At 39.9% G+C, this 15,964-nt stretch overlaps 1 protein-coding gene across 4 annotated transcripts in view; it reads left to right on the forward strand.

The window, feature by feature from the left end:
* Positions 1 to 11,052, forward strand: part of ZDHHC13 (zinc finger DHHC-type palmitoyltransferase 13) — a 54,065-nt gene extending 43,013 nt beyond the window's left edge. For all 4 annotated transcript variants that reach the window (XM_003910139.3, XM_009186440.4, XM_017948561.3 and 1 more), the window contains 4 exons: positions 995 to 1,078; positions 5,131 to 5,288; positions 7,751 to 7,848; positions 10,460 to 11,052. In XM_003910139.3, the coding sequence (XP_003910188.2) occupies positions 995 to 1,078; positions 5,131 to 5,288; positions 7,751 to 7,848; positions 10,460 to 10,598 (479 nt within the window). In that variant the 3' untranslated portion in view covers positions 10,599 to 11,052. The remainder of the gene's footprint in view (positions 1 to 994; positions 1,079 to 5,130; positions 5,289 to 7,750; positions 7,849 to 10,459) is intronic.
* The last annotated feature ends 4,912 nt before the right edge of the window (positions 11,053 to 15,964 follow it).

Consider the following 15,964-nt stretch of genomic DNA (forward strand, 5'->3'; position numbering starts at 1 on the left):
GGTAATATAGTATTTGCACATGCATCATTCTGTTTGGTAGCCACAGGCCTGTGAAGTAGACAGAAAAGGTATTATCTCCATATTACCTGTAAAAATGCTAGATCATAGAAGTTAAAACACTTAACTTACAGTGACACAACTAGTAATATGTAAACCTAGGTCTCCTGATTCCAGTGGGTGTTGTTCCTTCTGCCGAGTTTTGCTGCTTCAGGAGAAGGTCAGACCATGATGTAGTAGCTGAGGAGCATTTGTGTCATTAGCACTGAAACGCTCCCATCTCCAGCATTGAGAAGGCAGCTTGTGCAAGAGAAGACTTAGTTGCCTGGCCCTTCCCGCTTCCCTTCTGTAGAAGTTTCTCAGATTGTGGGTTGCCAGTCTTCGCATGTCCAGTAGCAACGTGTAAATTTATTGCTGCTCCTCATATTCGTTTTCTGTGTTCCCCCGATTAAGTCAATCCTTGATATTCAGAAGTGGTGCTTTTACAAACGTGTTACATGGGAGGAGGAAAGATGCAAGGTATGATTAGTCCAAAATCCTGCCTGGTTCCCTTCCTTCCATCACAGGATAGGACAGCCTAGAGCAGTGTTTGCTTAGTTAACTGTATTCTATTCCAGAAGTTTCACTTTTACAAACATGTTACATGGAAGGAAGAAAGAGACTGTATGATTTGTTTAAATTCCTGCCTGCTTCTCTTCCTTCCATCATAGGATAGGCCAGCCTAGAGCAGTGTTTGCTTAGTTAACTTTATTCTATTCCAAAAAAGTATCTTCTTTTAAGTAAGTAATTAATAAATAATAGTTCAGTTAACATAGACAGTTGACTGTGACATATCAGAAATGTGTGGTTTGATTTAATGGTACTTAAAAGCAAAGCAACAGCTTTATTTCTGTTTTACTTTGGTGAAGACTTTTGACAGGAAAGTGGTTAAGGAGGTCTTATGTTGAAAATCAGAAGAAACGAAAATATTAAGTATTTTTTTTTCTTTTTTCTTTAGGTTTTGGCAATCATCACTATTACATATTCTTCTTGTTTTTCCTTTCCATGGTATGTGGCTGGATTATATATGGATCTTTCATCTGTAAGTGTAAATTTTTCTTACAACAAGCACATACACCTACACCCATTTCTACTTTTCCTTGTAAACTGTTGTATATCACATTCTGGCTGGGTGACTATAAACCATACCCCTAATAAGAACAAAGCAAATGCCTCTAAGACTCCCTCAGCTGCAAGAAATACAAGATGAGGTTAGTTCTCAGTACTTTAGGAAAAAAATGTGATAAATTTGAGAAGTGGTCAAAAATAGAAATTCATTTAAGGCAAATACAGATTTGCTCCCCAGTGAAGAGGGAAAGTCAGTTGCTGAAGTAGAAAGTAGGAGGTGATAAGTAAATAAAAAAATGTTTTAAAAAAGTCAGTGGTAGAGAGGTCGGGGGATAGTTGTCCAGTCGTTAAGGAAGAAACCTCTGAAAGCACATGCCATTTGGTAAGTATCAAGTTGAAACTGAGAACTGATGGGAATACTAACAGTTAAAAGGTTGGAAATAGTAACTTGGAAGAAAACATTAGATCACTTATTCTGTGGCCCTGAGGAATGAAAAAAGCTTTCAGTAGCAGTTTAAAAGGGTATATAGGGTCTCACATAGAGAATGACAGCCAGCTGTTCTGAGGTGGTTGACTAAGAAGGACAGGGTTTAAATTGAAGCAAGAAGAATTTTGGCTATGTCTTAAGAATTGCATGATTACATTTTTCAGACCTTGGAAATAGGTTACCTAACTGGAAAAACCTATGGTGTTTGTAGTTTATTTATTTGGACTTTAACTGTTTATTATTTATTTGTTTTGAAGGCTTTGGGAGAATTGGGCTCTAAACACAGAGGCTTCACTTCTAATCTGTTTCCATCCACCCTCCTGTTATGTTCTTGGTCAAATCTTAGACTCTACCAGTAGAGTACTGGTTTGTTGCTTGAGCTGAAGTCTGGGGTAATTCCGAAAGACATTAAGAATGTTTTTTTCCCCTAAGCATCCTAAGCCCAGTACACATACACTTTTTTCCTCTCTTTCTCTCTTCTGTGTCTCTGTCTCTCTTTAGTTTAAAATTTTTGTTAGTTTTCGAAAGGCAATTCTTTGTACACTTGTCCCCCCAGCCTCCCAGTTTCCCTCCCTGGAAATATCAAGTATTACAAATTTTGTTTTGTTTGGGGTTTCATTTTTAGAGATTATTAACTAGTATCTATGTGTAATGAGTTAATTTTTGCCTTGCCATAGGCATGGAGGGCTTCAGTTACCTTGTCAGACCCTTTCCTACCTGACGCCTTGGGTGTCTTTGATCAGTAGGCAATGCTTTTGTAGCTAAATATAACTGTCACCATGTTAAATAGGTCTAGTAGAAGGCTGTAATCTCTGAGCTCAGTTCTTGCCAAAGGCCACCAGTAACCCTGAGCATTCTATTTTTATTTTAATTAATTTTAATTTTATTTGTTTGTTTTTTGCTTATTTATTTACATATTTTTTGAGACAGGGTCTCACTCTGTTGCCCAGACTGGAATGCAGCGGCACAATCATGGCTCACTGCAGCCTTAACTTTTTGTGCTCAAGTGATGATCCTCCTACCTTGGCCTCCCAAATAGCTGGGACTACAGGTGCCTGTCACCATGTCCAGTTAATTTTTAAATTTTTTGTGGAGATGGCATCTTCACCATGTTGTCCAGGCTGGTCTCAAGCTCCACGCCTCAAGTGCTTCTCCTGCCTCAGCTTCCCAAAGTGCCGGGATTACAAACATGAAGTACTGCACCTGGCCAGCATTCGATTTTTAAAACTTCTTAGATTATGTCTTATGGTGTAAAAAATAAAAGAGTTTTTGACAGTGCTTGTTTCTATTGAGAAAGCTTCCTTTCAAAGCCTGACAGTAAAGCATATTCCTGGAAAACCTTTGTAAGTTGGCACATGGACCAACTTGTCTCTTGGACTGAATCCTATGGGAGAGGAGCCAGAGTTTACACCTCTCCTGCCTCTCCTCTCTTCTCTCTCTTCACTAAAAATAGTCACCTTTGTTTGGCATCTATGACCAGCATAAGACTGTATTGATAAGGACAGAAGCGATTTTTCATCACATTCAATCTTTCCAAGTTAGTTTTTTATTACACATGTTGATTCTTCCCTCCTCTTTGTCTTTTTTCTCTGGCTGTGAACCAATTTTCATATTACATTTTGTTTCATAAGAACAGTCCCACCTTATATTCACTTACAACTGTATAAACTAACTGAGTGTATTTTGTTACTTTATTCCATTTATATTCCAGCAATATTTCTTTACACTGAATGAGGGTATTGTGTCATTTATTATTATTTCACAGACAAAACATGAACTTGTCTCCATTTCTCTAATGAGGCCTCACTGTTATCCCACCTCCCTTGTTTACCATTAATGCTGTATTGCTAGAGCCCTGCTCTATACTCTCCTTCTCATGTGATCCAATAGCTGCTACTTCTGTACAGCCTCCATCCATTTCATCTTTTGTAAGGTCTGTTTACAAGGTGGACAGTAAGTGACTCCAAAAGTGTCCTCTTCTACAAGTTACAGAAAGAAATATTGTAGATTACCATCAGGAAGAACTCTGTAACTATCAGAGCCATCTAAAGATGAAAATGATTGACTTGGAATGATATGAGTTCCCTACCATTAGCCATTGGCCAGCTGATAAGAATGTATTAGCACAAATTAAAGTGTTACATTGCATAAGATAACGTATATGACAACTTGCTGTCATAACTTAGATATTAAATCTGAAAACCAGTATTCTGAAAACTTCAGTGTGAGATCATGCTGTGTTATCAAAAGAATTCCCAGAAGGGAGCAGTAGAAACCCATAAACTGAAAGAAAATAGACATTCTTTCCCACTCAACAGCTGTTTTCTCCACCTACTGTTGGAAATTATATTCTTTTTTGTGATATCAGGTGCATGAGATGCATCTTTCTTTGCTGTCCTAATGAGACGCTCTAGAGAGAGTGTAATTTGCCTTAACTTGTACCTTGATTGCTACTCTGTGATGATTGCTGTTAGAATGCTTCTGGCATATATTCATGAAAGATGGTTGGGAATCAGAGACTTAAAGAGAAAAAAAAAAGTAGACCAAAAAAAAGTAGATTTTTAGGATTTAAATGTACAGTTGACAGGAAAGTCATGGACTCATTTTCTTCCTGTCCCTGGAGGTCTTCAGAGCAGCATTGAAAAAATGTCCAAAACTATTTATCAAATTGTCAGAGGCATTTATGAAGCCTCGAGGTGCAAATCGACAGAATTCTCTTTTAAAAATAATTCACCCTTTATGCATGGCCAGGGTGCCTGTAAAAGTCATTGAATTTACATAACCTTGAAGATCTGTTCCCTTGTTTCTGCTGCTTCCTGTGTGTATTTCTCCTTACTGCTGCTCCTAGCTACATGGGTTAGGAGGTTAATATGAAAGGTCATAGTAAAGTTCTTTAATTGGCACACCTGGGGAGAAACTGAGCTGTGACAATCTGAGTTTTGCTCTATATTCTTTTCCCAGGAGTATCTGTCTTGTGAGTCTCTTCATCTGGCCTTTCTTCCTCTGCAGATTTAGTTATGGTGTCAGTGCAGAAGTATACCCATGCCTAGCTCCCTGCGTGCTATTAGATTGTATTCTGATGACATCTAGGTGCTTACGGGATATCTTGTGCCCGCAGCAATGGCCGGTTCATGTGAACCCTTAATAAGAGTTTATATTCAGTCCTGTAATAGACCCATAGTTGCTATAAACATGAATACGGTAGGGAATGTTCTGAACAAATTGTTAACTTCAAGATAGTGTATCTTATGCTGAATGCAGATTTTAGTAAAGATTTTATGGACCCTTTTTGTTATTCCTTCACTGTCAACTACTTATACAGTGTTATCATAGCCTCAATTAACATTAAGCCACCATTTTGTCATCTTTAGTTTTTGAGCTGTCATGTGGAAAATGAAACCTTAAAATTGAATCATGATCTGTGCCATACTTTCTCTTCTCCCTACACAGAACTGCAGTGATTTTATCTTCTTGGAGACTGATAACTAGTTTATTGCCTGTTTTTTTTTTTTTTTTTTTTTTTTTTGGTGAATTCACAGATTGGTCCAATCATTGTGCCACAACATTCAAAGAAGATGGATTATGGACTTACCTCAATCAGATTGTGGCCTGTTCCCCTTGGGTTTTATATATCTTGATGCTAGCAACTTTCCATTTCTCATGGTCAACATTTTTATTATTAAATCAACTCTTTCAGGTATTTATTTCTCTTCTTATAATGGCTTTGAGTAAAATTTCCAAAACTTATAGTGAGATAGACTTGAATTTAAAATCAGAAGATGTACATTCTGTTTTTACCTCTGTCACTGACTCTGTGGGTCTAGCCATGTCATTTAAGCACACTTGAATTTCAGGTATTTTGTCTGTAAAATGAGGACAATAATGCCTATCTACTACATTAAACCACAAAATGGTTTAAAGGTTAGCATAATAAATTATTGGAGTTTAACCTAGGAGTTACCTAATCTGACCTCTTTATTTTATAGATAGAAGTATAGAAAGGTAAATTGAATTGCTCAAGGTCACCCAGTGTGTGGCAAAATCAGAACTGGAAACTTGGGTCTTCTGACAGTCCCATTCGAGGGCTTTTTCCATTGTACAGTTAAATTATATGTTGTGTGTAAGCATAGTATAAGCTGTAAACCATCATGCAAACGTGAGAAGATTGTTTTCCCTCAGTTTTTCCAACCCTGTTTGTTACCTTTATTACTATGCAGTGTTTAAATGGATGAGAGTGGAAAGAAATGAAAAATACATCACTAACCGATGGTCATAGTAATTACATTTTCAGAGAAGGCCATGGCCATTAGAAAGTTCAAGCTTCAGGGCAGTAGTCACCTTCAGCTTTCTCCAAAGCTTTAGTCCCTTCCCTGCTGCCTTCCAACCCCTATGAGCCTAACCTAATTCTCATGATTGCTGTGTCCTGCCCACGTGGAATGGGAAGCAGGTGGTCATCAGTCTGAATCAATTACTGTAAGACCTCAAAAAATTAGAGCATTACTCAACCAAAGCAAAGTGTATTCCACTTTTATGGGAAAGTAATCAATCTCAAAATAATAATGATGATAATAATAACAAGAAGAGAAGGAAGGGAGGGAGGGAAAAAGAAAGAAATAAAAGAGAAGAAAGAAAAGAGAAAAAAGAAAAAGAAAAAAATGTTTAGGGATGAAATTGAATTAATAATATTGACTAAACTGAGGTTTCTGAACATTCCTCTCAATCTCCTATCACTCTGACATCAATAGACTCCGGCAGCAAGAATAGATACTAGCATCTGTGATAATATTATCATTTGTAATACCTAGTATTTATAATGCTTTGAGACATCATTTCTAATTATCTTTCTTTTTTTCTGAAATCTTAGAATAAGTACAAGTATATGAGGTGATAATATCCTTAATTTTTTAGAAAAAGGTCAATAAGGCAAAAAATGGATTCAAAGTTTCAGATAATTTCAAAAGGAAGAATTCAGAACAAAGCTGTTTTCTTACTGAACAAAACAATCCAGTTCTTTGAAAACATTTGTTTCCTGAGTGCTCCGGGTAGTCGTGGCTTTGACTGTAGCAAGTCAAGCTAAGTGTTTAGGTGTTGGTTAGGAGCATGGGCTTTATTCTCACACTGACCAAGGAGTCAGTACCAGCTCTCCCACTCTAAGCTGTGTGGCCTTGAATCAGTTACTTCATCTCTCTAATCCTCTGCATTAGGTATTTGATTTTATTTACTTATTTATTTATTTATTGAGACAGAGTTTTACTCTTTTGCCCATGCTGGAGTGCAGTGGCAGGATCTCCGCTCACTGCAACCTCCGCCTTCCCATTTCAAGTGATTCTCCTGCCTCAGCCTCCCAAGTTGCTGGGATTACAGGTGCCCGCCACTACGCCCGGCTAATTTTTGTGTTTTTAGTAGAGATGGGGTTTCACCACATTGGCCAGGCTGCTCTCAAACTCCTGACCTCATGATCCACCCGCCTCGGCCTCCCAAAGCACTGGGATTACAGGCATGAGCCACCACACCCTGCCGCGTTAGGTATTTTAAATAGATTATCTCAAATCCTTAAAAAATATGATGAGGGTGGTATGATGAGCTGTTTTACAGATAAGGAACTTGAGGTTTAAATGAGATGACTCTGAATAGTTATGGTTTTTCATGATTTAAGAATTTTTAAGTTTCCTTAATTCTCAGTCTTCCCCACGTTTTTGGAATTAAATGTTCTTTACTTCTAATTAACTTTTTCTTTGACCCTTTTCAAGGAGATACTAAAGAGAACACACAAGTTGAGATAATTGCACTAATACCGATCTTATATTGTTTTATCTAAAAGTTGCACACTGAATGTGCTGAAAATTAAACATTATATGCCATAGCTTGAATTAATATAGCAATTATTTCACAACTCTAAGTCAATGTATAGTTCTTTCTTGAAGGTTAATAAAAATTAGACAATTAAACAATTACAAAATGCCCAGCTACTAGATTTATGTGGGAGAGTATAGTTTAAGGCTGCTGCATCTCTGCATCACCATGATCGTTGATTAGAAAGCTGGGGGATATTGTCTTTAGGGGACTACTGAATGTTTGCCAGTGTCCTGTGATGTACTGCTAAGAGTGATGGAGCTACGATGTGGGATTTTTCATGTACCTTCCACCCTTCTTTTTCAGATTGCCTTTCTGGGCCTGACCTCCCATGAGAGAATCAGCCTGCTGAAGCAGAGCAAGCATATGAAACAGACGTTGTCCCTCAGGAAGACACCATACAAGTAAATGAGACCTGTTTTGGACACTGAGTCCTGTGGAAGATCCCTAGTCACTGGTTTCCTAAGCTGGTGCCACTGCCCATGGCCTTGTTGCTGTTCTCTAACTTGCCTTCTAGTACAGTTGATCCCCCTTTTCTTAGAGAAGATTTAGTGATGGGGTGAGTGGTAAAGTCGTGAGCCCCAAGGTGGTAAGAATTTGAGAGTTAGTTTACTGGACACAGCACAAATAGTAAGTGACTTTGAAGTTTTGCCAAAGTGGGGAATCTCTCCAGTCAAGCCACATGGTCACAAGGTTGTTTGTTGCTGGCGTGGAGTCGATGTGAGATAATTAAGTGCATGGCTGAGGGAGCCAGCCACAAGGTGCTCTGTAGAAAGTGTTTGCTTGTGTGCTTTGCCAGGATTTTCAGCCTGGCTTTCTATCACCAGTAATTCTTCTAGCCCTATGTTGAATGTGCCGACTTGTACCAGGGAGAAGCCAATTTTTCAGGTTTGGATTTGTTCCCCCTGGAGCATTTGGTTGTATGAAACACGTTTTCAGTTGAAAATGAGAGTTTGTGTAGAAAGACCTTCATCTTATGATATGAAAGATAGGACTTTGAAGCTTATCTCCCTGCCACTTATGGCAGGGTCTTGGAAACTGGGAGTGCTGCAGAGGTGACCCAGAGCCCTCTGGGGATTTGAACGTTCGCTGCATATCTCATGAGCAGTCTATTTTAAAGCATGCTCTTGGTACAAGATGAAACTGTTAGGCTGTTAGACAAGGGGATCAGAGACTGGAATATGACTACAATGTGTATTTAGGAGAGGAGAGAAATTGACTTAATTGGGAAGAGATGGCTCAAGCAGTGGGGAGTGGAGAGGAGTGTAAACTTGTGATGATAGTTTCACATTGACAGTGATAATAAAGTCCCTTTCTTTGTAGCTTAACCAGAGGAATAAATATTTACTCCACTAAACTATGGAAGCCTGTGGTAGAGTTGGAATTTGAAGCTGAGCCTTGAGAGATGTGGGGCAGGGCACAATGGAGTTGGGAGGCAGGAAGGGCATTCCAAGCCCTAGAGAAGAGTCTGAATAGAGGGACACATGAGAGCTCTAGAGCACGTTTGCTGAGTGATGGCAGCATCAACCAGAGGAACTCAACGGAAAACTGAGTCCCGCCCAAACCAAAGATTTTACTTGTTTTCCTCCCCTAAGTTACTTTTACTCCATACAGTAGGGATATGTTCCAAGAACCCCAATGGATGCCTGAAACTGCAGATAGTACTGAACTCTGTATATACCATGTTATTTAAGTCTGATAACCCAACAGGCAGGTAGTGTAGACAGAGTGGAAACACCAGACAAAGGGATGATTTATGTTCCAGGCGGACAGAGCTGGATGGCGTGAGATTTCATCATGCTCCTCAGAACGGGAGGCAATTTAAAGCTTATTAATTGTTTATTTCTGGAATTTTTCATTTTAATATTTTTGGGCTGCTGTTGACCACAGGTAACTGAAACTGAAACCAAGGGGAAGGAGACACTAACTAGCTTTTGAGGCAGGCCCTACAAATTTCTAGCATGTGTCCTCACTGCCACCCCATCAACTCCACATAGCCCTCTTCCCAGGAAGTTGCCCTCTGAGTAGTGTTGGTCCTTTAGTGGCAGCAATACCATCATCCCCATGCAGAACACAATCTTCTAAACGCAGTCATCCCCATGGACAGGTGTGTTTTGATGTGTGTAAGGGATTGGGTTGGGCACTTAAAAGATAGAACATATGCGTAAAAATGAGCATTTCTCATAACTGGAATAGATAGTAGTACTTCCGAAATTTAAAGGAGAAAAAATGATGCCTAAGACAGTGTAGTCAGGAAAGCTCCAGTGGAAATGTGGACGTTGGCCTGGGCCTTGAGAACTGGTAGGACTTGAAAGGATAAGGGGGTTCCTGAGCTAAGTGTAGAGCAGTGTGCGTTCCAGGCCCACGCAGCTATGATCGTGGGAAAAACAGAACCAGAGTGCACAGGGAGCTAGAACTTGAGGGATACACTGTATGGAGCCTTGAATACAAAGAGGAGGAATGTTTTTTGAGCCTCTAGGCAGAGGAGTGTCTTTAAAGGGTTTTGATTGGGAAGTGAGGCGCTATGACTATATCAGGGTTTTTGGAGGACAACAGTCTGCAATATGCAAGATGAATTAAAAGGAATTGAGACAGAGAATTCATTTAGAGAGTTACTTACAAGGTTTAGGGAAAATCCCATCTTGTTGATTAAGTTGTTCTGGCCTATGTGGCCTTTGAGGTAATCAGGGTCTGAATTAGGGAAGTAGGAATAGAAAGAAAGAAACTTATTGATGTCAGTGGCCAGTCCATTAAGTGGGGAATCCAAAATGAAGTGATGACGAAAAGCTCAATTAAGTTACTGAGCAGAAGCCAGGAATCTCAAAATACAGATTCAGGTCCAGAAATAGGTTTCAGTTTTAAGGTCCCAGAAGCCCAGGAACTATCTGATTTACCCCTGGATTTCTGCAAGATGTTCAAAGGACATTGTACCTTATAGATTCTCCACGAACGTTTGTCAAGCTACACAGGAAATATAGTAAGACATATTCTCTTTTTTTTTTTTTTTCTTGGCAGCCTTGGATTCATGCAGAACCTGGCAGATTTCTTTCAGTGTGGCTGCTTTGGCTTGGTGAAGCCCTGTGTGGTAGATTGGACATCGCAGTACACCATGGTCTTTCACCCAGCCAGGGAGAAGGTTCTTCGCTCAGTATGAAGAAAAGCAACCCAAAACTCTCAATCTGATTTGTTTTTGTTTATGTTGATGCCCTATAGTTTGAAAGTAATGTAAAGATTTAGAGTTCACCTAAATCCAAAGGAAAACACTGGTGGTTTTTTAAAGCCATTGGGTAAAAAAAGTTCTCAATAAAGGCACTACAATTTTTTAGATTTAGAAAGATGGACTGTTCTGATAAATCTTGGCAGACATCTAAAAAAAAATTTTTCACAAGAAAACGCAAGTTACTTTTTTTGGAAATAATACTCACTGATTATGGATAAAATGGAGTATTTTCAGATGCTATATTGGCTGTTTCAAAATAGTACTATTCTTTAAACCTGTAATTTTTGCTAAGTTATTTGTCTTTGTTGTATCTATAAATATGTAAAAAATATTTAAATAGATGTACCTGTTTTGCTTTCACACTTAATAAAAAAAAATTTTTTTTGTAGTTGAGACTTGGTTTCTGACACTTAACACTTCTAGAGTCTTAAATTAAGATGTACATAGGACACAAAGAAATTAGTTCACAATTCCAGGAATAAGTTGAGATTATGATTAATACCAGTAAGCAAGATTTAATTTGATTTTTCATCTTACTTAGAAAATAGAACATAGAAAGTCTTAAATTTTAATTACAACTTAGTAACCTCAAAATATTAGACTGGTATGACTATAATTACTAATTTCCCTTGTTCTACAGGAAATGCTAATTCAACTTTAACTCTAGTATAGTAACTCTAGTATAGTATTTATACACCCCTGGGCATGCCACCTTCCTGCTGAACAACCTCCCTTGAGTTCCTGTTGCTCTTGGGGTAAAAGCAGAAATTCTCATTGTGCCCGACAAAGCCTTGAAGCATATGATCCTGTTTTGTTTAGCATTGTCAGTGGATCACGTTGTACTCTAATCATGTTGGCCTTTCATTTCAAAGATCCATTCTTTCTTCTACCAGAGATAAGAGATGCAGATAAGGAAACTAAAGCCAAAGAAGTTTTTATCTTCTCCAGGGTCACAGAGATACTAAATGGGGCTGCCACTCTACAGTCCCAATCACCTAGAATATTGCGTGACACATAGTATTTGTTCAAAAAATATTAGAATTTGTTGAACTAATTTCAGGGTTTTAAGCAAGAGAGGAAGCTATCAGAATTGTGTCTGAAGACTGTGCTGCTCAATTGGGGTACAGAAGAGCTTTTTCAAGGTATATTCTTTCTCCCTTCTTCTCTCACCAGCTCCTACCAAGTTAGTATTGTGATCCAAATGGTCCAGAGACTTTAGATCAGAGTCACAGGGCCAGGGTGGGTGTCTGGGGCTCACAGTTTAAAATTCAGTTTCTCCATCTCAGACCTTTCACATCAGTCTCTGGGGAGAGAGTGCTGGAATCCTAATGATTCTTACATGTGCACAATACTGTTTGAGAATCATTTACTTAAGGAACCTTACATTCTCCATTCTCTACATTGTGAAAAGTTATTTTTTTAAGTTTGAGAATCACTGTTTAATCGGTATGCAGTTGTAGTGGTAAAGAGACCAGATTCTAGGGACCCTGGGTTTGAATCTTTGACCTGCTAATTACTGCATGAGTTACTTTTAATCCCTTTGGGCAAATGACATAAATCTCTAGAGCTTCAGTTTCCTCATTTGGATTATGTAGATAATAATAGTAAATACTTTGAAATGTCATTATGTGAATTAAATGTGTCAATGTTTAAAAGTGCTTAGAATTATACTTGGCATATAGTAAATGTTCAATAAATGCTGGCTATTAATTTAGAAGTCTAACAGAAAACTGATTACAGGAAAGATAAGCTAGAGGTAGAGAAATGCACCGAATCCACCCTTCCGTGCTCTGTGTTGTATGTTCTAGGGCTAGAATTCTGCAAGCTACAGTCTCCCTGCGAGACTTCCCACTAAAGTCTGCCAGTAGACTGCAAGGAGGAGCAGAAAAGGGACTTATTTCATTCTTGCCAGCTATTCCTCTCAGTGTTGCTCCAGCGGTGGCCCTTTGCCCCGCAATGACATTTGGAACCAGTGTCCAACTCTTCTTCTTCCCAAAACCTACTTCATCGTGCCCTGTTAGAAGCACTAGCAATAACCAGGCAGGGCTCTCTTCTTTGACATCTGACTTCTGCCCCGGGAGACTTCTTCTCTGGGCATCCGAATTATGATAACGCATCTCTTCTCTTAGTTTCCCTAGCCCCAGGAGTGGTAGCTGCCTCTAGCAATTACTATCTCTGTGTTAAGTCAGTGTGTTCCCTTTTTACTTTTTCAAAAATAACAGCACCTGTTTAGCTAATTCACTCTACTATATTCTCTTTATTAAAATAACTAGTGTGGTTTCTATTTTTCTGGTGAAACTTGACAGATACAGAATATTAGAAATAAGCTGTTATTGATGGTCTAGGCAAGAAGTAATGAAGGCCTGAAGCAAGATGACGACAGTGGCACAGAGGAGACCCAGCAGGCCCAGATCACTGATTGGATGCGGGGAGTAAAAGAGGAGCCAAAGATGGCTTTGAAATGTTGAACCCAATGAATGAGAGGATGAAGATTCTACTCTGAGAAATAAGGAACACAGTGCGGGGAGACTAGGTGAGGAGTTTGGTGGCTGGGATCTACTGAGTTTGAGGTACTCGCAGGCTCTCCAGTGGGAAAGTCTAGAAGGCAACTGGAAAGAGGCCAGGACATAGATGGGAACCATCTACGTAGATGGATAAGATTGTCACAGGGGAGAGGTAGAAAATAAATGAAAATGGAGAGTCACCTTCCTCACATGGAAAGATGTATGCTAAAAAGAGACCAAAGATAAGAACTAATGCGAACGAACAGACTAAAAAGTGTGAGAGAAAGGAGAAGGGCAGGAGCAAGAGCTTATGGGATATAGATTTAGGGAGCTAGAGAAGGAAGAAGTAACTAAAAGGAGATCGAGTAGGAGGACAACACAGTAGTGTCAGCCAGGCGCATTGCCACTCCTGTAATCCTAGCATTTTGGGAGGCCAAGGTGGGCAGATCACCTGAGGTTGGGAGTTTGAGACCAACCTGACCAACATGGAGAAACCCCATCTCTACTAAAAATTCAAAATGAGCTGGGCGTGGTGGCGCATGCCTGTAATCCCAGCTACTCGGGAGGCTGAGGCAGGAGAATCGCTTGAACCCGGGAGGTGGAGGTTGCGGTGAGCCGAGTTTGTGTCATTGCCCTCTATCCTGGGCAACAAGAGGGAAACTCCATCTCAAAAAATAATGATAGTGTCATAGAATCAAGGGAGGATTCATTTCAGAGAGGAAGCAGTCAATTGGCAGGAACTAAGGAGCGGCTTGAGCAGAAGTTGAGAATAGCTGACGAAAGACAAAAGAGTTTGTGATTAAGAGGTTATTAGTAGGGCCGGGCGCAGTGGGGATTGGCAAATCACTTTAGGCCAGGAGTTCGAGATCAGCCTGGCCAACATGGTGGAAACCCCATCTCTACTAAAAATACAAAAATTAGCCAGGCGTGGTGGTGCGTGCCTGTAATCCTAGCTACTCAGGAAGCTGAGGCAAGAGAATCACTTGAACCCAGGAGGCAGAGGTTGCAGTGAGCTGAGATCATGCCATTGCACTATAGCCTGGGCAACACAGCGAGACTCCATCTCAAAAAAAAAAAAAAAAAAAAAGAGGTTATTAGTGACCTCAGTTATTAGTGGTGGTTGAGGATGGAGAGTAGGGGCAAGGAAGACTAAAGAATCTAAAAGACTCTTTAAACTCTAGACTAAGTGGAATCTAGTATTACAGTTTGGCTCTGAAAGGAGAAAGAAGGCAGTAGCTTGTGGCATAATAGCAAGGTTTAGTCTGTTTTATTTTAAATCCAAGACAAACCCAATCATGTTTTTCAGGGCCAGGGGAATGTGACTGTTATGCTATTTTGCCATAACTTCATTCCTTTCTTCAAATATCTGTATAGCCACATTGGAGACAACAAATTTGAATCTCTTTCACAAATATCAGGCAAAATCTTGATCATACCCCCTGTGACTTAGGATGGATGCTGGCGCCGTGAGAGTGGAATCACTTGGATGTAGCACAGTCTATGTTTCAGGTGTGTAGTAGTCACGGGAGCTCATGCAATAATAAATATCCTCCCAATCTCAGTGGCTTCACACAGTGTTTCTTTCTCATGTCATGGTCTGTTTAGCTGTTAACAGGTGTTCTTCCATGCAGTGACTCAAGCTGCTTCCCACCTAGTGGCTCCACCATTTCCCAGGGCCTCAGTATCCACTGGACTTCTGCAGACAGACATATGGAAAGAATGGAGACTCTCCTGAAAGGTCATGGAGGACAGGACTTCATTGGCCAAACTTAGTCGTGTGTCTCAGTGAACAGTAGGAGAGCCTGGGAAATGTAGTGGAACAGCATGCCCAAGAAGCGGAGGGGAAGTACAATTGCTGAACCACAATAAGCTTCTTCCTTTGTTTTTTTCTAAACTCATTCAATCCAGTATGTAATAAACTTTTAGATTCTAACAGAATTTGCATTTAGCCTGGCCTATACTCTCCCCTATTTCATTCACTCAACAAATGTTTGTTAGGTGTCTACTGTGTGTCAAGCACTGTGAATGACTTGACATGTCACATTCTAACAAGCAGGCAAATGGGAATTCAAAATTTCAATACAATGACATAAGTGCTGTGCTAATTACATACTGGCTATGGGAGTGCAGAGGTGGATTAATTCTGCTCAGGTAGTTCAGGAACAATTTGCAGAGGAGATGGCATTTGACCTGTGACTTGCTTAATAGGAGTTCACCAGGCTAAGAAGTTGGATTAGTGGGTAGAGATGGGGGGAGGTTCCCATCTTCCAGGAATTCTAGGCAAAAGGAACAGCATTAGCAAAGGCATGATGGGGTGTGGGTTCTGGGCATATTTGGAAAGCTCCAAGTCTTTGAGTGTAGCTGGAACTTGTGTGGAAGAGATTGTCTGAAGCTAAGTTGAAGGGGTAAGGCCGAGGCCAATTTGTGAAAGTCTTTATGTGATACGCTGTTATGGGCTGAACTGTGTCTCTGCAAAATTTATTTGTTGAAGTCCTAACCCCCCAGTACCTCAGAATGTGATGGCTGCATTTGTAGATAGAGTCTTGAAAGAGGTAATTAAGTTAAAATGAGGCCATTCAGGTGGTCCCTAATCCAATATGACTGGTGTCCTTCTAAGCAGTGGAGATTGGGACACAGACACCCACAGAGTAAAAACCACGTGAAGACAAAGGGAGACGACAGCCATCCCCAAGCCAAGAAACGAACACTGCTGACACCTTGATCTCAGACTTTAGCCTGCAGAAATGTGAGACGATACATTTCTATTAAGTCACCCAGTCTGTGATACTTTCTTAT

The sequence above is a fragment of the Papio anubis genome, chromosome 12 (assembly GCF_008728515.1).
Source record: "Papio anubis isolate 15944 chromosome 12, Panubis1.0, whole genome shotgun sequence".
Classification (NCBI taxonomy): Eukaryota; Metazoa; Chordata; class Mammalia; order Primates; family Cercopithecidae; genus Papio; species Papio anubis.